At 38.8% G+C, this 26175-nt stretch overlaps 1 protein-coding gene across 1 annotated transcript in view; it reads right to left on the reverse strand.

Moving 5' to 3' along the window:
* LOC103803271 (transmembrane protein 117-like) overlaps window positions 1-24275 on the reverse strand; it is a gene marked incomplete at its 3' end in the record, with an annotated part of 25258 nt that extends 983 nt beyond the window's left edge. Inside the window, exon 1 of the mRNA XM_009075816.1 lies at window positions 23999-24275. Coding sequence (XP_009074064.1) covers window positions 23999-24275 — 277 coding nt within the window. The remainder of the gene's footprint in view (window positions 1-23998) is intronic.
* Between the last annotated feature and the right edge of the window lie 1900 nt (window positions 24276-26175).

A 26175-nucleotide genomic window follows, 5' to 3' on the forward strand; every position in this document is an offset into this window, starting at 1 on the left:
TCTCCTTTCCTATAACAAACATATCTACTGGGTTTTACTATTGTGATAGCCTCTCAACTTGCTTCTGCAAAAATACCCTATCACCCTTTTGCCCTTGAGCTTACTGTCTATCCACTGTCCGGAGCTTTTGACGCCTGGACCTCCAGAAATGTGCTGTTCTTGGAAGAATTTCCAATGACCACTTCTTAAAGCCATACTAGATCTTCCTCATCTGGGTGAGCATCACACATGTCAATCCAGTTATTCATACTCTTCTTGACATTCTGTCTTCCTTTTGTGTACACAACTCTGTCCTCTAGCAGCTCTCATTTTGCCTCTACTGATTTCAGTAGGCAGTTTGTGTAGTCTCATACTTGCACGCTCCTATAACCCACAGACTATCATTATTTTATCATGGATTACCATAGATAGCCTATCTTTTTGCCAGACAGAATTCTTCTTTTCTAAAAGCAGAAGTGATAAGTTGGTAGTGGTGTAAATCAAGCTCTACAATGGGCCAAGAGCAACATAGGTCCACAGACCAGTCCAGCAGTAGGGTAGCAATAACAAGGATTATGGCAGTGAAGAAGGGAGAAGAAAGGGAAAATACAAAAAGCACACATATACATGCCCTAAGCTCCTGTACTGCTCTTCTCTTTCACTGCTGGAAACAATGACAGCCCCAGGTCTAGCTAGACTGAGGATATGCAATAAGTCTGTCCTTCCCTAAAAAGTAAGCAAAGGCTGCCATGGCAATAGCAATTTAACCTTACTGAGAGGAGGGGCTTGATGCTAAAAGATATTTCCCTTGCAGTTTGATACCTGCTCTCTGAACAGCTGCCACTGTATATGGAATATTACCAACACCTTGGATTATAAACAGTACTCGCAAAATTGAGTTTTGATTTCAGGAGGTTCAGATTAATGGAGAGAAAAAGCACAGCCTGGAATCTAGACTTTTGTAAAACTGATTATTCCAACCTTTCTAAATCAGGTAAGAGAAAGACTTAATAAGCAATCATTTTTTCCCTATTTGGCTATTATATACTGATTAATACATACAGCTATGTATAAATATAATTTTTAAAACAACTTTTTCATAAATACTGTCTTCAGTAGGTAAATTCTTACACCTTAACTTTCCTTCTACTGTAGCTTATGTTTGCCATATAGGACTTACTTAACTCTCAAGTAAGTACCTGAACGTAATTTTTTTACAAAAGAAACAGTACCTTAACCACAATATCCATGAATTTATTAAGAAGAAAGGAATTGGATACTAGCACAATGTTCTTACTTAACTGCATACAAATACTACTCATACTACTTGTTGTTTCCACTGTACTAGTATGTATAACATGCTAAATGCAGTAGAACTATGTTAAAAGCTCCATTTAATATTTGCATTGCTTTATCACTATATATCCTTCTACATCAATTCAGTTGAAATAAAAATGGAATGCATGAGATGATTACCTAACAGGTAAGTTGTTAAAGTAAAAATGCTTGCTATTTTTATATAAAAACCTAGGATTTTTTTGTTTTGGTTTGGCTTTGTTCACACCAGGACAAATAACTTACTTATTATGACCTTGTTAAAAATGCAAAACAAACTCCAACAGGTATGGCAGGGAAGAACATGGCTCCTAGGATAGGTTTACACATATGAAAATATATACTTAAGAAAACTCAAACAACTGTGCTAAGCCTTATGGAACTTTACAAATACAAGTTCAATGCCGTATGAGTGACCATCAGTGATAAACTGTGAACTCCAGTTAACTATACACAAAAATCAAGGCTCTTTTCAGTGACACAATTTTTCTTAGCACCACAGGAAATCTCCTCAAAAAGCAATTTTTTGCTGAAAACAGGTCTTCTACCTGCTCCAGGTCTTTGGAGACCACATCACAGGTACAAGGGGAACACAGGGTAGTAGAGACTTCAGGATGTAGGGTCCTGCAACAGACCAGGCAGTAAATCAGCTCATTAGCTGAAACCTGCTTGACTTTCTATTACAGCATGCAAATGCTGCCAGTGACAATGAAAGAGAGCTTGTAGATATTGTTACAGAGTCACAGATTCAAGCTATATTTCTTTTAGGTCCAGGATGAGAGACAACCCAATAGGCAGATACAAAAAACTGAATCAATCAAACAGGTCACTATTTAAAAACTAAAGCTTTTCTAGCAGTGTTAGATCCTCAACCCATTAGATGGTTGGATTTATTAGACAGTAAAAGCAGAAACAAGAGAAACATTGAATTCTCATCCCTGAATTTGGTATGCTTTCTTGCTTTAATTAGGAGTGATGGAAACCATAAACTTCAACCCTTTCTTGGGCATATGTGTAATATTCTAATACCAAGCTCTTCATCAAATCAGATGCATTTCTTTCATTCTGGATGCCCCATTATGTGATTGATCTTCCTGTACATTTAATGTTCACGGCCATCTCCATCAATGGCTGAAGCTGTTCAGCTTATAAATTAATCTCAATAAATGGGAAGTATCTTTTAGCCTTGAAAACCAATGCTACTTTCATCAAAGTCTGGCAAGTCTGTTCTTAGCCAGCACTAACAACACATGAACAATATAATGTCATACTGCTGTTGCTCATTCTGCCACTGCTACAGTATGTGTATGTTGGCTGACTTTGTTTAAGAATACATGGACATAGCAGTGAACACTGCAATGTTCAGAAAAAAACCAAAGTTTTCTTAAACTTTGGATTTCAACTGTGAAGATAATCTAGTCACATACTATAGCTTGAGTTATTCTGGTGGTGCTAAGACGGTAGGCAGAAAAATAAAAATACAATAAAATGCAACTTCTGAAAATTATTACAGCATGTATGCAGATCTACTGGGCATCAGGGTAGCTCCAATGGCCTCAGAATAGAGCAGGTCATGTTGACTGTCTTCCCACATGCGGTCAGCCTGGGTCCTTGATTGTAAAAGGCTCCAAATTCTTCTGATGGAAGACCAGGAGTCCTTGTTATAGCATCAAGCTAGGGGTCAAATCCCTTGTGTTCTACTCTTGCTTAATAAGTTAAGTCAGGAAAGGTTCTTTTTATCTCTGTTCTCCTGTGTCCACCCTGTAAGTCACTCACATCAATTGCAAAGCACAGTGCTTCAACAATCTGCTCTTAACAATGTTCTCTAAGTTCTACTGTAATACAAAGTACTAATAGGAGACAGCAAAACTGTTTTAGAAAAATTAAATATGAATCCCAAGGTAGACACATGGGAATGTCTATGCAAACACAGACATCTTTCCTAATGGCTCTCTGAGCTCCAGATGCATCTTCCACAGCTGGGAAGCTCCAGCCCTTCAAGCTACATAACTAACTTCATACAGCTCAACCCTGAGTGCAGCCCAGTAAACGGAAGGCGATGAAGGTGATAGGGGTTTTATTAGATCAGGTCTGTAACTGCCCTTATGCAGTTTTAAGGCTACACATCCAGACTTTATCCAGCCAGCCTACAGCAAAGCAGAACAGGTGGCACAGCTGTCTGACTCCCTCCATTTAGACCTCCCTACAGTCCTTGTTCAGAAGCTTGATGAGATCAGTAACTTGGCATTACAATTCTCCCATGCAGCTATGGCCATGCTGTTTGTAGCCAGTTTAGGACTTACTTACACTGCCAACATAACTTGGAATCAAGTGTTTAGTGCCTTCATTCATAAATAAGTATTGAAAAGGAGGCAGAGAGGTAGGAAATATTTAATTCAAAGCACACATGACGTCTAGAAAAGGGGAGTTTAGGAAAATATAACTTTCCTATATATATTTTAAGCACCTTTAATTTAACACATCGTAAGAAAATGTTACCTATTAGGGTGTCGATATTTTAAAGAATTTACAGGGATATCTTATAAAATTCTACTGAAGACAAAAAGTACACAAAGTTTTTGCATTTTTTTATATTCCCAAAGGCTACAGAGAAGGGGAAATATAGCTACCCTAGGTTAAAGTCCAGTGCTTCGATACTTAACAAAATACATTTACAGAGCAAACACCTCCCATCTGTGAAATACACTGTGAGTAGAACAGATGGCTTTCTAACCATACTCATTTCCTGGAAAGCCATTTGCCTGCCTTTGTTGCTCAGTTTCTAGAGAAACAACTTTGCTTGCTAATTTTATTCAGTACAGTCTGAAGCAGCTTTTTGTCAGGTCACTGAAGAGACTATAAATTTGCAAAGCACAATCACATAGTCTCTGTTTAGCAGGTCTCCAGTGCAGCTCATGTTTGTTATATTTTGAACAGTGTCTGTCAATGTACTTTTGGAAAAATTTTATTGTATTAATGCTGACATGAAAACAAAAAACAACTACCGCCAATTTAACAGCTGAAGACGTTTCAGAATTTTCAAGGAATCAACAGCACCCTAAAAAAGTCCTTTCTTCCATTCAAAGTGTGGTCTGTTTTGAGGAAAATTTTATTCTGCCATCCTATCAAGCACTGTAGTGGATGCTGATCTGTAAATGGCTATTTGGATGACCCTCATACAAAGCTTTTACTTGGACAGACCTTACAGTCTGGCATCTGCTGTATCATTTGGAGAGAGTTTCTAGAAACATAACAAACTGCAATTGGTGCCAGCTCATTCTGACAGAATATTCCAGCCTTTATTTTGTTTCTAGTAGGGGTACAAAAACATTGGAATTAAATACAAGACTTTACAACCATAAAAAACTTGCTTTGAAAAACACACTGCAGATCTATATTCCACATATTCCATAACAGGAATTGATACAAAATGGACCATAAAAAATAAGACAAAATTCATTCTCTCTATCCTTACCATAAGCACAATGTTTTCTGCCTGGGACATTTATCTACAGAAGAAAATCAAAGAAAAAGAAGAAAAAGAAAGCACTTTGTCTAGTGCTTTAAGTGGAAAGGTTGCTGTGGCCTTCACCACAAGCAGAATTTCATCCTGATTTGTTCTGATGCTATTTTCTGGATCTCAGTCACAGCCCACTGCACAGCTGCCCACATTAAACAGGCCTCTAGGCCCAGTATGGATAATCACTGCAATCAAAGCAATGATGGAACGAGCACAGGCAATTAGTGTCCTCCTGTTGTCTCCTCTGCTACTTCTAAGATAGACACAGATACATTAGTGGCCAAGAGACACTGCTCTTACTTGAGGGTGCATGTGTTTTTTCCTCTCAGCCATCATACACTAGGGTAAATAGCAGAGAGGAGAGAATATAAAGCTTTGGATAACAGTTCATGTGTTGGTGTTGCACAGTAAGCTTTAAGTGCTCCTACTTGGAATTTACTTTTTTTTTTCAGATGGGGGGAGGTTGTACATCATAATATGTCTGAATTCTTTTGCCTGTTCAAACATACTGAATTTTACTTAACAGTTTTGAATTTTAAATTTAATACATGCAATTCAATTTTTATTTTAAAGGTTGTTGGTCTCTCTTTTCCCTTCAGGCATACTCCATGGACATATGATGAATGATACATGCATTATTTTCATTTGCAACAGAAATCCTGACATGGAGTGGTACTGTTATTTGCTGATTCTGGTTTGCCTTTTCACTTTATTAGTAGGATTTCTAGGCAATATACTTGCACTGCGACATTATGTTTACTGCATGAGGACATGGACTACCAACACCATCTTTCTCTTTAATCTGGCACTGTGTGACTTTACTTGGACTCTCATGGCACCTTTTTCAGTATATTATAATATCCAGAGGTTGGCTGCCTATTTCAGTCAAGCATTTTATCAGATCATAAGACTATTTTTCAGTATTAATGTCTATGGAAGTGTTTATTTCCTGACATTCATCAGTTTTGACAGATACATAGGTGCTGTCCACCCTATCACTTCACTAACATGGTGGGACAAAGGAAAGGCCACGTTTTGTACCATCGGGGTATGGATCTTCATAGTGATTGCATCGATGCCTGAGATCTACTACACAGTTGCAGCTAGAAGACAAAACGACATCGTAAATTACCTGGATGGCACTGAAGCACCTTTACAAGTTGCAGTGCCATTCACACTCTCCAAGATTGTATTGAGATTCTTAATTCCAGTCACAGTCATCTTTACATGCTACATGTTGACTCTCAAAGCATTACTACAACTTAGTAAACGCCGGCAAAGAAGGAACAGACTTGTTAGGCCTCTGTTACTGATTTCAGCTGCTATGATTGTATTTGCTGTTTCTTTCATACCTTACCATGTTATGATGATGGTGATACTAATTTACAGAATTAACTGTCAAACACCCTGTGGTAACATAAGCACACTAAATGCAATTTACAAAGTCACAGAGATCATCTGCAGCATCAACAGTTGCCTTGACCCAATAATTTTTACAGTAGCAAATAAGACATTCTACCAGAGAATTAAAAGCATAAAATGTCATCCCAAATGCCAGTGCTGCTGTTGTCTGACAGGAAGGGTAAGGGATTCTTCTCTGTCCCCAACAACAATGACTTAAACACCAGTCTGCAAAGACTTGCATGTCCCTCTGCCCATTTGGCTTTGTGTCATTTAGACCCATTTAAAATTTGGTCTCCTCTATTGTATAGCTATCTCTTGAATAAGCAAGAATACACAGCAGTGCAGAGGAAAACTTAATGTGAATAGAAACACTAGCAACACCTAGCTTTACAGACTTGGCGTTGTAAATATTCTTGTCATAAATATACCTTAATTTGTTGTGAAATAGCACTTTTTAACTGCACGTATGTGCAACATGGAATGAAAAATTCTGAAAAGTTCTAAGTAGCTCCTTTAATTCTTGGCCAGAAAAATACAGTAAGATTAAGGGCAAACAGTGTTGAGGAGCCTCCTCATAGTTTCTAATAATTATTTTTTCATCTGTTTTTAAGTGCTGCTGTGATTGGATTGTGCAATTAATAACTACCATGACACTTACAGCTGAACTCCTCGAGCATTTGCAAAGAGGCTTTCTACAAGTACTTCATTTTGATTCTGCTTGCACTAGAGTTCCACTGCCACTGCCAGTAGAACCTCATTAATCCAGAAAAGTGCAGCACATTTCTGAAAACAAACAAACAAAAACCAGATAGTAATATAAAGTCCATGAAGATAGTCAGAGCCACAGTGAAGCTACTCATGAAGCAAACCAAGATGGATTAAGAGCTTTGTTAAGTCTTCCCCCAGGCAGCAGGGGGTCCCAACTGATAGGCAGGGGGCACTGCTGGTGTCCCCCAGACCGTGGGCAAATACAGCCATTTCTCATAAGTGTTCTGCCTCAGGGGAGCATGTGTTCTACCATGAACTCTGAACCCCTCAACAGGCAGAAGTGTGCACTGGAAAAGTTTTGAAATACATAAGTGGCTGAGCTGCAAGAAGGGTAAGAGAAGCTGCTACACCAGAGTGCTTTTTCTCCTGTTCCGTTGGTGTCTTAGCATCACAGCTTCAGGACACTCCAGGGTAATTAGACTATAATCCATTTTAATCATTAAACCAGCACAACAGATAGTCATCAGAACATCCACCTTCAAGTCGTTAAATATGTGTTCTTTCAACAGATTGTGTGGGCAAAACAACCATGTTCCAACAATGAGCCACCTGCTGACTTGCTTTCCACACCCTACCTTGCTAATTATAAAAGCCCATGTATCAGTGAGCACATTAACTTTATTTTCAGAAGGTATTGGTGACAAGGTACATTTTCATATACTTCATACCGTATCTTCTTTAATTTCCATAGTTTTAATATAATTTTGTCCTCATTTGTCTCTATTTGAAAATAATTCTATTCTACATGGGTATGGAACCTCTCTTGTACTATGTTTCAATTGTGTTGACTAAATATATATGTATATATAAAACCTAGAACAACATTTTTAAAAAATTTTTCTGTAACTGTGACATGAAATGAAGAACCTGATCCTGATAATCTGAAACACTCGACATGTGTTGAATGTACTAGCAAGCTCACAGCAAAATTGCATGCCTGTATTCCATGCAGAGGAGAGTTACACACTTATCTCATTCTAAGTGCTGCTTTTTTCCTTTAATTTCTTAATCTTTCAATTTCTCTAAAAGAAAAAAAAAAGCCTTTGACACTGTTTCCCACAGCATTCTCCTGGAGAAATTGTTTGCTCGTGGCTCTGATGGGTGCACTATGCACTAGGCAAAAACCTGGATGGCCAGGCCCAGAGAGTGGTGGAGAATGGTGCTATGTCCAACTGGCAGCTGGTCACTAGTGGGGTTCCCCAGGGCTCAGTATTGGGGCCAGTCCTGTTTAATATCTTCACTAATGATCTGGATGAGACGATCGAGTGCACCTTCACTCAGTTTGCAGAAGACAAGTTGGGCAGGAGTGTCGATCTGCTGGAGGGTAGGAAGGTTCTACAAAGGGATCTGGATAGGCTGGATTGATGGGCCAACGCCAACTGTGTGAGGTTCAACAAGGTGAAGTGCTGATTCCTGCACTTGGACCACAACAACCCGGTGCAATGCTACAGGCAGAGTGGCTGGAAAGCTGCCAGGAAAAACTATCTGTGGGTTTTGGTCAGCAGTCATCTGAACATGAGCCAGTATCATGCCCAGGTGGGCAAGAAGATCCATAGCATCCTGGCTGGTATCAGAAATAGTGCAGCCAGCAGGACTAGGACAAAGCAGTGATCGTTCCCCTATACCCAGCACTGGTGAGGCCACACCTCAAAATCTGTGTTTAGCTTTCGGCGTCTCACTTCAAGAAAGACACTGAGGTGCTGGAGCATGTCCAGAGAAGGGCAACGAAGCTGATGAAGGTTCTAGAGCACAAGTCGTATGAGGACTGGCTGAGGGAGCTAGGGTTGTTTACCCTGCAGAAAAGGAGGGTCAGAATGTGGGACCTATCCTTCTCTATAAATACCTGAAAGGAGTTTGTAGTGAGGTCCCAGTTAGTTTCTTCCTCCAAGTAAAAAGTGACAGGACAAGAGGAAATGGCTAGAAGTAGCACCAGGGGAAGTTTAGGTTGGATATTAGGAAACATTTCTTCACCAAAAGATTGTCAAGCATTGGAACAGGCTGCCCAGGGAAGTTGTTGAGTCACCAACCCTGGAGGTATATAAAAGACATGTAGATGTGGCACTCAGAGACATGGTTTTGTGGTGGATTTAGCAGTGCTGGGTTGTCATGGTGTAATCTCAGGCAGCAACCAAGCCCCAGGCAGCCACTCACTCACTCCCCCACCACTGGGATTGGGGAGAGAATTGGAAGGGTTAAAGCTAGAAAACTCGTGAGTTGAGATAAAGACAGTTTAATAGGGAAAGCAAAAGCCACACACACAAGCAAAGCAAACCAAGGAATTAATTCACCACTTCCCATGGGCAGGAGGCGTTCAGCCATCTCCAGGAGAGCAGGGCCCCATAACAGGTAATGGTTACTTGGGAAGACAAACAGCATCACTCCAAACATCTCCCCTTCTTCCTTCTTCTTTCCACTTTATATACTGAGGATGATGTCATTGGTATGGAATATCCCTTTGGTCAGCTGGGGTAACTTGTCCCAGCTGTGTCTCCTCCCAACCTCCCATGCACCCCCAACTTCCCTGCCAACGTGGCAGTACAAGAAGCAAAAAATGCTTTGGCTCTGTGCAATCAGTGCAATATCCTCAGCAACAACAAAAACATCTCCATATTATCACCCCGTGTTCAGCACAAATCCAGAACATAGCCTCATACTGGCCACTGTGAAGAAAGTTAACTCTACCCCAGCCCAAATCGGCACATGGGTTAATGGTTGAACTTTTCCAGTCTAACTGATTCTATGATTTTACCAAGACAATAATGATTTATGTTGCGTATCTGTTGATACCCCTTGACCCTCAAGACTATTGGCAAGAGATACAAGCAGCATGTTCTCAGCAACCTCTTTTTTGGGAACAAGCAGGAGCAAGCCAGAGATTCCTCCCGTTTATTTCACTGAGTAAGGTGGGTATCCTAGCTCCTCAGTTCACTGTTCTGGACTCAACTGCAGAATGAGGGACAGATCATTTGGACTCTGAGATTCTAATAAAATCCATTTTTCTGCATTGCTCCTTTTTGTGTCTCATGGAAAGAAAAATATGGAAGAAACTGTGTTACATAAGTAAATCCTTAGCTCCATGTCTGTTTCCTACATGGTCCACACAATCCTATAAAGCTCATTAACTTTTTACCAGTAAAGCAATTTCTAACAGAAGTCCCAAGGTACTTGCTCACATAGGAGAAAAAGGGGAAGGAAAAGCAAAGAAACCACCTTTTGCTTTGAAAAAAAAATGAGTCTCAAGCAACTCTGAAAAATGAACATAAGGGAAATAAGCAGACTGGATATCTCACACAACTTGCCACGTCCTGGTCTGAGTCTAAAGGCATGGTGTAATCTTTAAAAAATCATCTTCAGGAAACAAAACTCTTGGAAAATCCTTCTATCTCTTACCCTCAAACATTCCTCTTTCTCATGATACTCAGTGGTGAATTCACCCTAGTAGCTGACAAGGGGTTTAGATATTTGTTTTCCTGTTTGTAAGTGATTACGGAATCAATTAAACACACTTTTTAAAAGTACTTTTGTTCAACTACGCTGAATTAATGCTAATGTTGTTATGACTGAAATCAAAGGTTTTCTACAAAATAAAAGGGACAAGGCATCTGTTCATATTTACTTGGTCATATTTTTACTTTTAAATACATGCTCCTAAAATGTTTTGTTATAATATTACCCAGATAGAATGACATAAACCAATAAAATTAAATAAGTTGATTCCATTTTGCTACAATAAATGAACAATAAACTAAACAGCTAAGAGCCAAGGTCAACATCTTCTACTGTTACAAGTATGTTGTAATACTGGTTTTGCACAGATCTTTGTTTGTATTAAATCTGAGGACATGGTATCCAGTTAAATGCCTAACTGTTTGAACACATTACTGAATGTTGTAATAATGTATTAGCCTAGAAAACTGACTGCGAGGTCTATGTAACTTTCATGTACCTTACCTAGATATTCTGACATCTTCGTGATATATTAGATGAACACAAGTTCATGGCCTGAAATATTTGACCTTTTATTTGTGATATATTAGATGAACACAAGTTAGACCATGGCCTGAAATATTTGACCTTTTATGTTGGTGCTCAGCTGTTGTCAGAGAAACAACTTTCTCATTTACTACTATAATTTCACCATTGTTTTGTAAGCAAAACTCATGAAAATAAAAACCTCAAAGTTGAAAACATAAATTATGCCACAAATGCCCCAAAGCTGCTAAGGAAAGCAGTCTTTATGTTCTTCATTCATCTTTATAATACTTTCATTTCAAAAACTACCTAAAATGTTCAGCAGCTTACCTTTTTTAAATAAAAATGTTCACACATTAGTGAAAGTTTGGGTTTTCTCTTCACTACACATAAATGAATGTATTCTGATATCTAAGTTTTTCTTTTCCAAGTCTCAGAAATTTCTCATTTGGCAAAAAGCTGTAACAAATACCACAATGCTATTAAAATACTTCACCTTTGTACACTGCTTTCATCTGTGGAAGCCAAACCTCTTTAGGCAGAAGAAAAAATGTGCCTAGACTGATTCTACAGCTGGAGGGACTACAGCAGAGGGCAGGTAATATGGCTAAGTCCACCAACTGCCTTGCGAAGAAATGTAGCTTCTCTGCTCACGCCTTAGAGAAATATCCGAGACTCAGAGCAGCCAAGTCTCCTGCTGCCTGGACCCCCTAGTTAGAGATGACAGGATGTGCTGGTCTCTGTGCAGGGACCTACCAAATCTACAGCCCTCCCAAGCTCTCTTTTCAGGCCTTCTCCCAGCTTAGCATTTAACAGCTCAGTCCCTTCCACTTCATATGACTCAGCAAGGATGGAGCTTCCTCCAGCCGGGAAAGGTGAACCTGAATCAGGGAGCACTGCAGTTCTCAGCTTTTGCAGTCTAAGGTAAAATGCAGCCGAATGTCAGAAAATGTAATAATCAAGGTCTCAGCTACTGACTAGCTAGAAAAGTGATGTCCTCGCACAGTACATTGTGTGCTAGGACAATGGGAACTCAGGATCTCCAGTTTCCCACCAGTTCAGCCAACACTGGACAGAACTGACATCAGTAGCCAGATACCTTCCCATTGGGCTTCTTGTGCAGTCTGTCTTACCTGATTTTGGTGGTCTCAAGGGCCTGATCTGAACTAGAGACTGCATGTGAGTTCATGCAGGTGAAATATATAGCACTCTGCCTTCCTCAGAGGAAGAAATGCCATTTTAGAAATGCCACCTAGGCTTTAAAGATTGCTTCCTATTTCTCAGAGGAAAAAAAAGAATAGAAATGTTCTAAAGAATCCACATTCATTTTTTAATATGAAAACAAGAACAGGAGGATGGATTTTGCTGGTGCAAGGAAAGAGCTGACATTTACTTTTCTTAATGGATTACCCAAAGGCAACCAAGAGCAGGGTGGTGATGGACAAACATTGCAGGGGGTTCATGGAGGCACTACCTCTCCCTCTTTATTTTACATTAATGTCATTACTATTACCTAGATGCAATACCTCAGGCTGCTGCCTTGAAAGAGTTGTAAAATGCAGATAATGTGGGAAGACTTATAGCTCTGCCAGAATTACAGCGTGTAGTCAGGCTTAATTCTGAATTTTTCTGTATGTCGATTTCCATTATACAGATTTAGCATATAGTTTTAATTATAGACTTTACTATTACTGATGTTTTAACTTCAGCTTTAGACAATTGTGCTGATGCAGATAAAATGAAACCTGTAAAAATAGATATTGATTTCCTGTAATGTTTTAGAACATTTTTAGTAGGGAAGTAACAGAAAACCCTGCGTTAGCAATAGAAAGTGCTAGCGCATTTGCTCCTGAGGTGAGGATTTTTTAATTCTACGTGACTGTATCCCAGGTTACAAAATTAATGTGAAAAAAATTCTCCCTTTAGATGTCCTCATTGCATAACAAAAGGAAAGTTGGATAGAGGGCATGTAATATTAATTATATTTTTGCACTCTTTAACCTCTTAGCATTTTTAAGAAACCTGCTTTTCTTTTTTAATGCCAGGCCTATAACAGTAATTTCATGATCCTCCTTACTTTTTTTATTTTAGACCTACAGTGTTTAATCACCTTATATGTAGTGCCTACAGAAACTACATTTTCCTTCTTTGATTTCATTGGACTCCAAATTTCAGAGTAGGTAAAAGAAACATAGCAGTATTTATATCCTCTATAATGCTGATGCTGAACCCTGAAGGACAGTACTGTAATATCTGGTTTACAATACCAGTTTAATGACACTCTGCAATGACTTCTCAAAATTATCAGGGCTTTTTTTCTATATTGTTTGTACTTTTTCTCCTGAAACTGATTCACAAGCTTATTTTCAGTAGTAAATAGAATTGCTTGCAATCTATTCACTACACAGCCTTTTAAAATAAACATTTATAAAGCATTATTGAGTCAGACAAAGCAGATTAATCAGGGGATTTGTTTTATTTTTTGTCTTCAATAAATACTTGCAACTATACTGTCTGTTTTGGACAATGTGACTAAATCTCATAGTGGACAAACAGGGACCCCCAGGGGTTACAGAGCTTGTCTGTTTCCAGTGCAAAATACAAGTGGAAAATTGGTTTAGTGGGACCAAGAGGAAGCATATTCCAGTGACAAGAAAGATGCTCTCTAGCCTACAGTGAAATATGGGTATAGACACTTAGACCTAAGCCCTTTCAGACTTGGTGAAAACTATTGTTTCATAAGCTATATACTTCTCAGCTAGCATCTGTACGTACATCCAGATGAACACTTGTCTGAGCACCAACAAGGGACACCATCAGCTAATCAAGTCCTATGTCAGTACTAGTATGTGCTGTGAGCTGCAGAGTTCTTACACAGGAAAGCTGATTATTATTCTGCCAGACTCAAAGCAGTCTTAAGGTTAGGCAGTCATACTTCTAACAAGTGACTGTGTGGCACTTGCAATATTTTGCAGAATACTGTGCTCATGGTTACAGAAGTTGACAAACCTCCAACTCCATTAACTTTGTTCCAACTTCCTAGTTGTCTTACTATCCCTTTGTCCTCCTACCACAGGATGGAGGATGTCAAATTACCAGCTATTTAAACAAATCTGTTTCATAATGGCACCACCTAAACAAGTGATATGGAATGAGTTTTCACTGGTTAAAATGCTTGCAAGACCTATTTCAGCTTTGGGCTGAAGTTTCCAAATCCTGAAAAATTTCTTTTAAAAAACCCAAAACAGTCAAGTTCCCAGCCTTTGATAACTCAGGAATATGTTTACAGCTTTATAAAATGAATACTTATGTCTTCTTGTAAGCATGTGCGAATTGGACTTTTTGTACTTGGCATTTTTTCACACAATTATAAAATTCAGAGGAACCTCATGACAATCTAAGTATGAATGTTTCATACAGATAGCTTCTACTAGTGCACAAATCTCTTGCAATGGCATAATATTAAGCATTTCTTATGAATCCTAATTTGCCTTTCTAGAAATAGCATATCATTTTTTGTACTATGTACATTATGTAATTGTGTCCAAAAAGGATTATCTACTACATACAAACTGAAAAAGTGGAAGCCCACAGTATCAAGTAAACCATCATATCCACTGTATTTAGTAGTAACTTAGGAAAAAATTAATTTTAAATCATTTGATACTATGTTATTTGCAAAAGTAACCATTGCAAATACTATATTGAGAAATACATATTTACTAGAAATACACTGGCTGGAAAAACTGTGTTACCAATGAAACTGAACAAAATAACAGTTCCATAGCAAATTTCCTTTCAAGGTAAATCAGATGCATAATGAACTCAAATTTTCATTACTACAAAAGCCAAAGGGTGGATAGGTTGCAAAGTAGACCACACAAAAATACTATTTCACAGTAAATGCATAAAAGGAGTGCTATAAGGAGTAAGGTTGGCAGGGGAGAGGGCAAGAGCAAGGAGTACTGCAACTGAAAAATGTTTTATTTTTTCAAATATATGCTTTATCCACGCAGGTTTGATATTTTGGTTTTTTTAATTAATTATCAATTTAGTAATAAGAATAATGTACAGAAATGTTCATTACTGCTCTTTATCATATTTACATCCCCTTTGAAGATCTGTTGAGCTGTCATATTCATTCAATACCACTAGAAGGTGCCCTTCTGTTGGAAGATAATTGTTTCTGTCTGAATTGCTGCTAAAAGCTAATTTTCCCCTGAAAACTGTGGTTCTGGCCAGTTGTTCACACAGAGTGTAATTGCAACAACCACCCCTGCCATATAACAGCAGGACCTTCCATGCTATAACCATTATAACAGCATGAAAATAACAGATCTGTTATCACTCATTCTCTGATAACTCCAAATCCCAGCTGAGCAGGACTCCAGTCAGTTTTGCTGGAAGCTGAGGCATGGAAACTGTGGTGGAGCTAATGGTTGTAAAGAGCCACAGTTTTTGTAAAGTTAGGAATCACAGAACCAGAGAATCGTTTAGGTTGGAAAAGACTTCTATGATCATCGAGTCCAACCATAAACCTAACACTGCCAGGTCCACCACATCCATTCCTGGAGTAACTTAGGGCAGAATGTGTCACTAGAGAGACATTTGCACACTAGTCTGAAGATGGAAGGAGAGTCCAACTTTAAAAAAAAGTCATGACAAACATACAAACACAAGTGTCTGATCTATACCAACTCCACACCCGCAGTATTGGGATATCAAACTCATCTAGAAATTCAAGGATCAGTAATCCATGTTTCATACACAACCATATATGAGCCTCAACCAAGCTCCAATTTAGTTTGATACCCAGAACAGCATTCTGATAACCTCTGGGGACATGCAGACTGCCTTGATAAGGTCTTCACACATGCATTATAGCCCTTACCTCTGAAGAGACAACTGATGCTTGCATTTGTTCTGGAATGTGCCCTAGCATGGCAAATAGAAACACAGCCTCAAGAGAAGTTTGCTTTTTTATCTGCAGCATAGGAGATGGAAATCTGTGTACATCCCTGAGAGAGCAGCATTCCTGGTTTACTCTTTGAATTTAGCTAAGTCATACTGAAGCAATCTCTAATTTAGATAACAATTGCTCCACCTTTGGCTGCCACAGAAAGGAGGCACAAGGGATATAAGCACAGCCTCAAAGCACTTCAAAGTAATCTACTCGGTATGTATTAAGAAGAACACCAAGTGAAGTGGTAGGCATGGAGAAAACTGTTTGGAAATCCTTTACATTTTCGCTTGCTGTATTGAAAGTGACACAAAATTCAATGTTGTGCTACGTTCTGAATTCCTCAGCTCAGGAAATCCACAGAAGTTTCATATAAAACACTAGTTTTCAGTTTCTCCTTCTTTTTCTATATCTCCAGCACATTACACTGTCAAGTGTAAATTAAGATCCACATTTTTGCTCACTTACATCAACGTGCACAGCTTAGCAAAAGAGCTAGGATGTTTGTGGGGTTTTGTTAATTAAAACTGGGATGTCTCAATTTTTATGCCTTTTCCTCAAGTAAGCTAAAATTAAATATCATTGCTACTGTGACTCTCTAGGAATGTCTTCTTCCATCCTGCCTCTTCTCTTTACTCTCTCACTGCCCTAATTATCATTTTCATTATTTGTTTAGCATGTTTGACTTTGGCTGAATCTTGCACAGATTTAGTTTCTTCTCTGCTTTAGTATTAAATGAAAGTGTGCTTCTTAGAAGACAGACATTGCATCAGTGTCCCAGAAATAGAAAACATTATTTAGTACATGCATAAGTGAGCCTAAAACCCCCTACGCAGCTGTCCACTTTAAGAGATCATACCCCAGTGTTGCAGACAAAAGATGAATTCAAGGCTCTGCTGCTACCAGACCTAGACGTTCAATCTGTCCCTGGGAGGCTCCTTTCCCACCTGAAAGCACCAGGGAGAGTGTGAAAAGACCCTGATGTTCCTGCCATCCCCTGGCAAGAACTACCAACTGGAGAATGGGGCACTGCTCCTTCTGATGAAAAAAGAAAGCAGAAACATCTGTTTTTCAGCATCTGAAATTAGGCTATGTGCCTCATACATCTCAGCAATCACATTTAGAAATACAGTGTTTCTGCCCTACCTGTGTCATAGAGAACAATCACTAATCCCTTCTCCTCCGAAGTCACTCTGGTTACTGAGTACATTTACAAATTCTTTTTATGTTTGCCATATGTGAAATATCTATAAGGAATGTATAAACAACAACTCTTATGTGCTAAATAGTTCTTAAATCCTGAGAATGTATTCGAAGTTTTTTGAAGTCCAGAACGTTGGGGCTTTCTTCATTTTGGAATTACAAAACAAAAAAAAAAATATATAAGTTTATAAGGCAGATTCACAGGCTGACTTGGAGTCCCAGCAGAATCACACAAAGAGAAATGTTGTCTTGTGTGCAAAGGACCTTCATGCCACTCTGACAGCCTAAGAGGGCCTTCAAAAGGACAAAGCATGACCAAGGAAATCATGCTCTCCTTGGGGACCTGCATCAGGCACATGGCGAGGTGATGTTCCACACTAACATCTTCTCCATCTCCTCATTGTATGGAATAAGGGTAGAAGAAATTTGCTCCTGCACTAGGTTCCACCTGCACTATGCCCATCAGGCTATGTCTACCAGGAATAAGCTCACTTCTATTTCTGGTAATTGGGGAATAGAGGCACATTATTCCTGTAAGTGGCAGGCATCATTCCAGAATCACTCCCTGTCTCAAATGGAAAGAAAAATCTGAAAGTCACGTCAAAAAGATCAAAAAGCAGATCTGACACATCAATATGAAGTAGCAATGAACTTATTTTTAGTTTTCAGTCTCTGGATGCTAAATATTCTCTAAAGCTTTCCCATTACAGAAAATATGACACACGTAGCTCTTCTCACATTCTCATGCAGCTGCTTGGGAATGGGATATGCACCTCCAGTAGAATCAAAACTTTTACTGAAGAGAGAATAATCCTTTTGTAGCTACTGCCTGTGCCTCTCCAGTTAAACTCTGTACCTTACTATCCAGGGACTGATTCCACAACTGAGGGTAAGAGCAGACAACAGCAGTCTTCTCACTGAGCGTGATGGGAGGAAGCAGTGAGATGTTATGGCTCTTCTAAAAATAAAACAGTAAAAGAAGAAATTAGGAGGTCACTTGGATGCTTTTTATATTTGAAAGGTCACTTGTGGGCTCCCTCATGAATGATGTAAAGTTTAAAATAAACTGGTATCTTAATTACTGGCAACATGGCAGAGCTGGAATCTGATGAGCCTGTACTCATTCAGTGGCTGGCTGCAAGCTTCTTCTTTTTACGTTTTGTTTTGGGTTTTTTGGTTGTTGGGGTTTTTTTGTTGAGGATTCTGGCCTTCAGAAATGCTTGCTCAGAGTCATTTGCATGCTATTATTAGCAAACTGCTAGATTGGCCCCTTGGCACACATTTTGTCGGACACAAATAATTTTGTTGTATTGCTTCAACATTTTACTGGAAACAAAAGAGGTGAATTGACTGTGAAACAATCACAGTAGACCTTGAATACCTTCAACAGCATTAACTTGATCACTGAACAGGCTCTTGAAGACAGTATTTTTCACCAGCTATCACATTAGTTCTTTTCTATTAGGCTGAAGTCATCAATGGAAAAGAAAAAGCAGGAACAAAGTGGCTGAGTATTAAGTGGCAGTTCCTACCGCAATGTAAGACACAGAGATGAGAAAAGGATATGCTCTATCAATCAGGTTAGAATTTTATGCAAGTATTGCCATACACCCATCACTAGTTTCTACAGATGGTGGTACAACTGTTCATACCACTACGATCAAACACAAACAGGAAACAATCTGGCTGAAAAACAACCATGCAAAAATCTTATCACATTTATGGGAGGGATTTTTTGCAAAACAAATCACAGTTGGTTCATTAGCTATTGGAAAAGCACCACTATGAGAGTGATATGCCAACACTAGCAGCAATACCACAGCCCAGATTTTGCACTAACGTGACCCCTAATGTATCAGGATACTAATTAATCATATATATACTATTGTGTGAATTTATCCTGCTGCCTGTCTAACAGATTCACTTTTTCTATCTAGTGCACCATCACCCTGACTAAATCCCAGTCTGCCTAGTTTTGTCTTGCAATCTGCATACATTCATTGCTTCAGCTGATACACACGTTAAATTTGAGCATAAAAGCAGACACTGAAGAGTCTGTTTATAATAGGTGTGCAACATCTTTTAGAGCCTTCCAGATAAGCTGTTTGACAAAGAGAGTAATGTTTTCAGACAGCAGGTCCTCAGCGGGTGTTTTGTTTGAAACTGTCTATCATGAAATTGCTCCCAGCATGGCACTACTGTCCATCAAAAAATCTTCAACATTAGTGTGTACCCACAGCTGTAGAATGACTATAGTGACTGTCTTACTTATTTACCCCAGTGTCTATAAAGCTCAGACTATCATTTCATTTTAAACAAACCCACATACTGTGAACATTTGTAAAAGAGCTACCCATTAAATTCAACATTTATTTAACAGCTCTAATGTGCTTGCAGTATTATGATGATTCCTGTTTTAAGAAATACAGCTTTAGTTCAATATATCTTGTTTACTGCAAATTTTATAAAATATTAAGTATTTGGTTTCCATCCACATCATATAGAAAGGAACTTATAAATCTCAGCACACTTACTGGCATTTGAATAAAATACAGTCTCTGCAAACAGGCTTTTAATTAGATTTTAATACATATTTACAATCACTTAGAATCAGAGAAATGGGCTGGAAGACACATGGATGTTTTGTAGTACATAAGTTTCTAAAAAGCAATATATCTAGTACGAAGCATAAACTAAGGATCGGTACACAAAGAAAACAGTCAATGAAAGGATGCTGGACTGAAAACCTTATTATTGCTTTCCAAGTATACTTGCCCATTTATGCATACCACTTGAAGTCTTTTCAAATGCAAGATTCTTTCAAATTTGCATGATAGATCACATTTATATACACTGATGCAAAACACACAGCCTGAACTTGGGATCAAAAAACCTCCCACTGAACTTAGAATTTGGGCCTGAAGTTGTAGTACAGAACTGCAATCGAGCAGGTGCCAATTAAAATATACACTTTCTACACTAAACACTGTGCTACTTCCCAGATGATGCCCCAGACCAATATGAAAAATGTGCAAAAGCATATTCAGGGATTTCTTTTAAGTCAGGATTTTAGATTTGAATGCACTTCCTAAATGCATAGTGTCATCAAACAGGTCAGCTTCTAAGCTCTTTCTGCTTTTAATAAAGCAGAAAATTAATCAAGAAATCTCTAAGTGAGAAGAAAGAAGTTACCACTTTCCCCTGCCTCAAGTAACACTCCCATACAGAACAAAAAAAACCCTCAGGGGTATATATCTTTATTTTTTTCACCAAATTTCTAATATTAATCTGTGACTTTTCATTTTCCATTGCAAAATAAAAAACATGGCAGAACACCATACCTAACCAAATAGAAGATATGCTTAGTGATCAATCAAAGGAATATAATGGATAACAGCTAAACCACAATTTTAAAATTTCATTTCTTCTGACCACATGCCATAAAGATATAAAGAATGTACTTGACAAGGGCTGTTTTCCTTGGAAATATTTGTCATGGGAGATGGTTATCAAATGAAGTAAGCTATTTCTTGCCTTAAGAGCAAGAAATGTAATTGTTTTCTATTCTTAAGTCATGAGCAGTGTCTTGAAGGATTCCCTGAAGAGGTTACTGTTCAAAGGTTGCAAAGAATATTATCAACAGAAAACCTCCCACTATGTCCTCTAGTCAAGATCTCTACTTCTCATCAATATAGTTTACCTACTCCCTTATCTCTCTGTAAACTCAGAGTGATGAAGCCTAAAAAATGTTTTCAGCACCGTTCTCCTTCCACTTTTAGGCACATAATATGCTTGAACTTATTTTAATTTTATAGTTCATGGCTATCAGACGGTGGCTGTCACGGGTGGTAAGCTGTATTATGACACAGTTCTAGCTACACTGTTTTTCTAGTTCATATGCAAACTCCGCAGTAAGAAACAGAAGACAAGGGACAAAAGAGCAGGAAAGGCATAGAGAAAGAAAATCCTTTTCATTCATCTTCATCTAAAGTGATATGTGCAGACTAATCCTTTTCAATTTCAATTTGCAGCCTACACTGTGAGCCAAGATCTGACAGGGGAAGATTGATGTTATTTAGTTCCCTGACTGCAGGAAGTTATACACAGGCCACAAGAAACAACCAGTCAAAATTGCCTCTCAAATAGAATTTAGCAGAGAAAAAAGAAAATACATGAGCAAGGATTAAAAAACAGAATGGTCCTAAGCAATTACACATTTAAAAAAATAGAAAAAAAATTACAGATGCAACAGCTACTTAAAAAGATGGAGTAGGGAAATAAAAAACAATAAAGGGGTGAATTCATGAAGTGCTTGATGCCAGAAGATTTAGAGGACATATTCAATGAGGATCTCAACAAATGGAGGGATTTCCAGGCAGAAGACATTAAAATAGAAGCAAATAACTAGCAGAAAATATTTCAGCATGGGCTGTATAAATCTTCTGGAGACACAGAGATACACTGAAGCTGTAAACCCACATCATCATCCCATTAAAGCAGTTGTTATCCACAGTAGCTAGTTTACAGAGAGCATGGCCACATCAGTCAGCAATACAGTCAGCTCTTCAGTCACACAGACTGCCATCTGCTCGCAGTGTATCATAAGCAACAGCAGATTTCCACTGACACACTGTGTGGGTGCAGTCCCACAGCACTTGAGCCAACACAAGGTATGGCTGCCATGGCCCCCAGCTGTCTTGGCTGCACAGTCCTTGGCTGTTTCATCAGCACTGGCACTCAAACAATCACATCAGTTCAAGGAGCGGCTGTAGATGACAGCAGAAGCAACTGGTTTTCCATGACATCGGCTGCCTGAGCCAGCTTGCTGCTCCGTCACATTAACAGCAGCACTGGCTCAGAGGAAGCACCAAAATCATGTGGCTGGAGTTACAGGGTGGGACTGTGACAGATCTACACTGGCTCAATTGCCTTAAAACTCAGTGTGCAGCAACTAGCCTCAAATCAGACTGTACCTATGCTCGCATCAGTTGTCCAGTCCACAACCACACATATCCATAAGCCAGAACTACCTTTGGAGGTAGGAATCCCTCACCTGTTAATTTCCTCTCAAAGCTGATTCCATCTTTGTGCTGCCAAAAACATCAGTATGGTCAGAGGTGTGATCGTCACAGAAATAAAAGACGGGTACTGCTAATATTGGTATGTTCCCTATCCTGTTTCACTGAGCAACTGCATAAATGCACGAAGCAGCAGACACTGAAGGCTGGGCAGACCTTCTTCTTCTGGCAGCAACACTGACTCAAGCCACTTTAAGATTTATGTTTAGGTAAATCCTATCTATGATATACACTTACAAATCCAGAAGGAATTATCATAATAACCTACCTAGACAGAAGTCTAGGTAGGTTATGTATTACCCTCTAGTCAGACAAACATATTCCCCAAAAGAAAAATTCATGTCTTGATGAAGTCACATCGTATAACAAGTTGTTCCACTTATTGTCTAGTCTTTCAGATATAAAAAACGTCCTGGCTATTTGCCACTTCCAAGCACTGGATCTTGGAATACATTTGCTGAACTGAAAGTTCTGTCCTTCAAATCAAATTTGAGAAAGTCACCCTCTAATCTTCCCTTTATCCTCCCTTGATCCTCTCTATCCTCTCACTATAGGGCTAATTTTCCAATTTTATCATCAGTTTCATTACTTTTCCTTAATCTTCTTCAATTTAACAAAATCATTCCTCAATTGTGGAAGCCAGAATTGAAAACACTATTGTGACAGTGCTTGTTCCAGGTAAAATGCCCTCTTAAGGGGAACTTTTTTACATTTGCCATTACATTATGGTAAAATGGCTGAATAGCCATCACAATGCTTAATTATCTTTCAGAATAAGTGCTTTAAGAGAAATCTGTATTAAAAGAAGTCTCCTCTTAATATGGCTTTGCTTGTTCATTCCTTGATGTAACAGCTTTACATCTGATTTAATGAACAATGGTGGCTCTCAGTAGAATGAGACAGACTACAGAAATGGCCTATTACTCATGTGCTTTGAGGTGTTTCAGTAACCATCCATCCTGCAGTCCTACCAGTATAAGAATATAGGAGTTGTCCATCTAGACTAGCAGTGACACACCTAGAATCAGACGTTTCAAAGAATTATGCAACTGGAAGAAGTGAAGAAATCTTTTCCATGATTTCTACTTATCTCTAAAACTCAGAGACAGCCTTGAGCCCTAAGATGCAACATTTTCTATATTTACATCTAAATTCTCAGTCTCAGGGTCATTCCCTTCGTTTCAGTCAGTCCATATGCACTCAGTTCCTCAGTTAAGTCACATCCTGTGTACAAAAGCATTTACTGTCATGTTTCTTTCTAGTGCCTTAGGTACTAAGGCAGAGAGAGGTTCTGCTTCTCTACAATTCCCATTTTCACATGGGAGTTCTTCAGCACAGCTCTGCTAATACTAACAACAGCCTCTGCTTCTTACTTACGTGACTTTTGACAAGACATGTAGTGTTGCTGCCCCAAGGAACAATGCCTTTTCTCCATATGGCTGAGAAAGCTACTAAGATGTAAAAATTTGTCTGAAGATGCAAAGGAGTATTTTTGTAACATGGCAAATTTTAAAATCACTGACCTCTCAAGTATTTAAAACATGTCAGCTTTCACTATTTTTATCCTTTTTTAACTGAAATTGTTGAGAATTATGCTCACAAAAGTAGACACAGAATTAATTTCCAGGAAGACATAAGCTTTGATATACTGAGTTCTATACAGCTCTAAACAGTAGAAACAATAATAGCAAAGCTTACAAAATTGCCATGAGTAAAAAGCTAAAATGGAAAGTCAGAAAGCCATTATCAGGAAGTCAGTAGGTGCATCGTGCAACTTACCAAACAGGCGCTGATGAAAGAGAAATTTCCCAGCTATCAGTCCTGTGAGAATGGCAAGCAGCCACAGAAACACCTTCAAAAATCTCCAGCCTCCTCCTTCAGGGTATTTATTCGTTACAAAGGAGAAACAATTACCAACAACAATAACATTGGCTTCTGTCTGACTGTGAGATACTGGGTCCTCAGCAAATATTAAGAAGTTAAAGAAGATCACTAAGTAAGCCACAACTAAGCGAGACCACGGGTGCTGGAAGTAGTAGCGGAAGTCTTTATCCATCCTCAGATACTGCAGAACTGGTTTTTGCCTGTATGTAAAGACACAAATGCAAAACGTTATATATGCACAGAATTCTCAGAGATCAGGAAAGACCTGCACATTACAAAAACCGAGTCACTGCAACCTTGTGGTCAGTAATTTTTAAGACTTTAGACTTGACTAACAATGAAAGTTTAAATCAAAAGATACTGTTAGATCTGCGTAGAGAAAAAACGTAATTTCTGCCCATTCCAGTGTAAAAACAACAAGCTTATATACATTATAGCACAGGATTTTCAGTATCAAATATACTATCATTTTCACGCCCCTCCATAACAGGGCATGAAAAGAATGGAATGGATATAAGAGCATGGCAGGCTACATGAAACTCAGAGTGCCTTTCCAGCCACATTCCAAAAAATACATCACAGATTTCACAAACATTCATGCTAAGCCTAAACTGAACCTTTCTCCTTATAGGCGAAGGATAGAACCAGCCCATAAGTTCAGTGAGGTCTTCTACTGGAAGCTTAAAAGCATACATCCCTGAATGATCAGAAATTTGTATTTATGTGTAGGAATATGTTGGAAAAGTTGCTATGAATAGATCTTGCAGGTCAGGCAAGTCTGTGTAAATGTTTCCACTGACTTCAGGGAGTACACCTATAGTTAAGCATATTTTCAAAACTGGAAAATAAGAGTGCCCTGAGCACAGACTGTTCTGTATGAATACAAAAACTGTATTTGAAACTTGCCTACTTAGGAAGTACTGTCATGGAAAAATGCAACTGAACATGGTCAACATTTCAGTTGTTTACCATTTGATTTCTTTTTTCTTTTATTCACAACCAATTAGTTGTTTCATCCTCTTGAAACACTTTGTATGCACAAAGATACAAGGCCTTTGTGTTGTGGAACACCGCAGTTATTCAAAGGACATGGAGTGTAGGAAGAAAAAAAAAAAGAGTATCTAGGAATATTGCTTGTTTATTGCAGCACCATGCTTGAAGGATACAGTGACAAATTTTCACAAATGTCATATGCTCTGCAGGAAAAAAACCAAAACCAACAAGCAAACCCCACAAATTGCAGCAAAATACCTAAAACTGCAATCAATTACTCATCGTTCTTGGATTTTTAAGAATCGCTTTGCAAACTTAGAAATGGCTTGAATTAGAATGTCTCCCTTTAGTTAGTCCTTCAAAATTATTTAACTCTATAATCTGATTTATATTTGTAAAATTACAAGGAATCCTGATACCTATTAAATGAAAAGGATGAAAGAACCTCTCAGGAATTAAGACAATGCACTCAGTTAGCAACAAACAGGAGTAATACACCACTGTGCACAAATTACATACGAAAAAGAAAAAAAATACATTACAGAGTTAAAAAGTTGGCACAAGGAAGTGCCAGTCCTTTGAAAACTTCATGAAAAAAGTGATTTAAAGCAAGAGTCATTGGCCTAAGAAAATACCTCTCTGAGGATATTAAACTGCCTTTTTTAGACCTATAAGGATGCCCAAAGCTATTTCTTATTCTCCTTTCTTCCTGCCACCGGTAAGAAAAGTTTTGGTATTTCCTTATGTGTACGAAGCGTCTTAAAGCCCGAACGGGGCTGGAAATAAACAACAGCATGTCCTGGTATTTTTGACAGCTGCCGGATACTCGAGAGTTCTCAGCCACCCAGCTGAAGACGAGGCTTCCTAGGAAGCGTTTCTAGCCTCAGAAGCCAGCCTGGGCAACAGCAGCAGCGTTAAATGGCTAATAACAAACCTGCTCCTAACGACCAACGCGAGCGCCCGCACCGCGCACCCACCGCAACCTGTGCAATGAATCCCCGGACCCCGCACAGACCCGCGGCCACATCACCCCGCACCGAGCATCCACCGCAAACTGTTCAATGAACCCATTTCCCCCG

The sequence above is a fragment of the Acanthisitta chloris genome, unplaced genomic scaffold (assembly GCF_000695815.1).
Source record: "Acanthisitta chloris isolate BGI_N310 unplaced genomic scaffold, ASM69581v1 scaffold19525, whole genome shotgun sequence".
In the NCBI taxonomy this organism is placed as follows: domain Eukaryota; kingdom Metazoa; phylum Chordata; class Aves; order Passeriformes; family Acanthisittidae; genus Acanthisitta; species Acanthisitta chloris.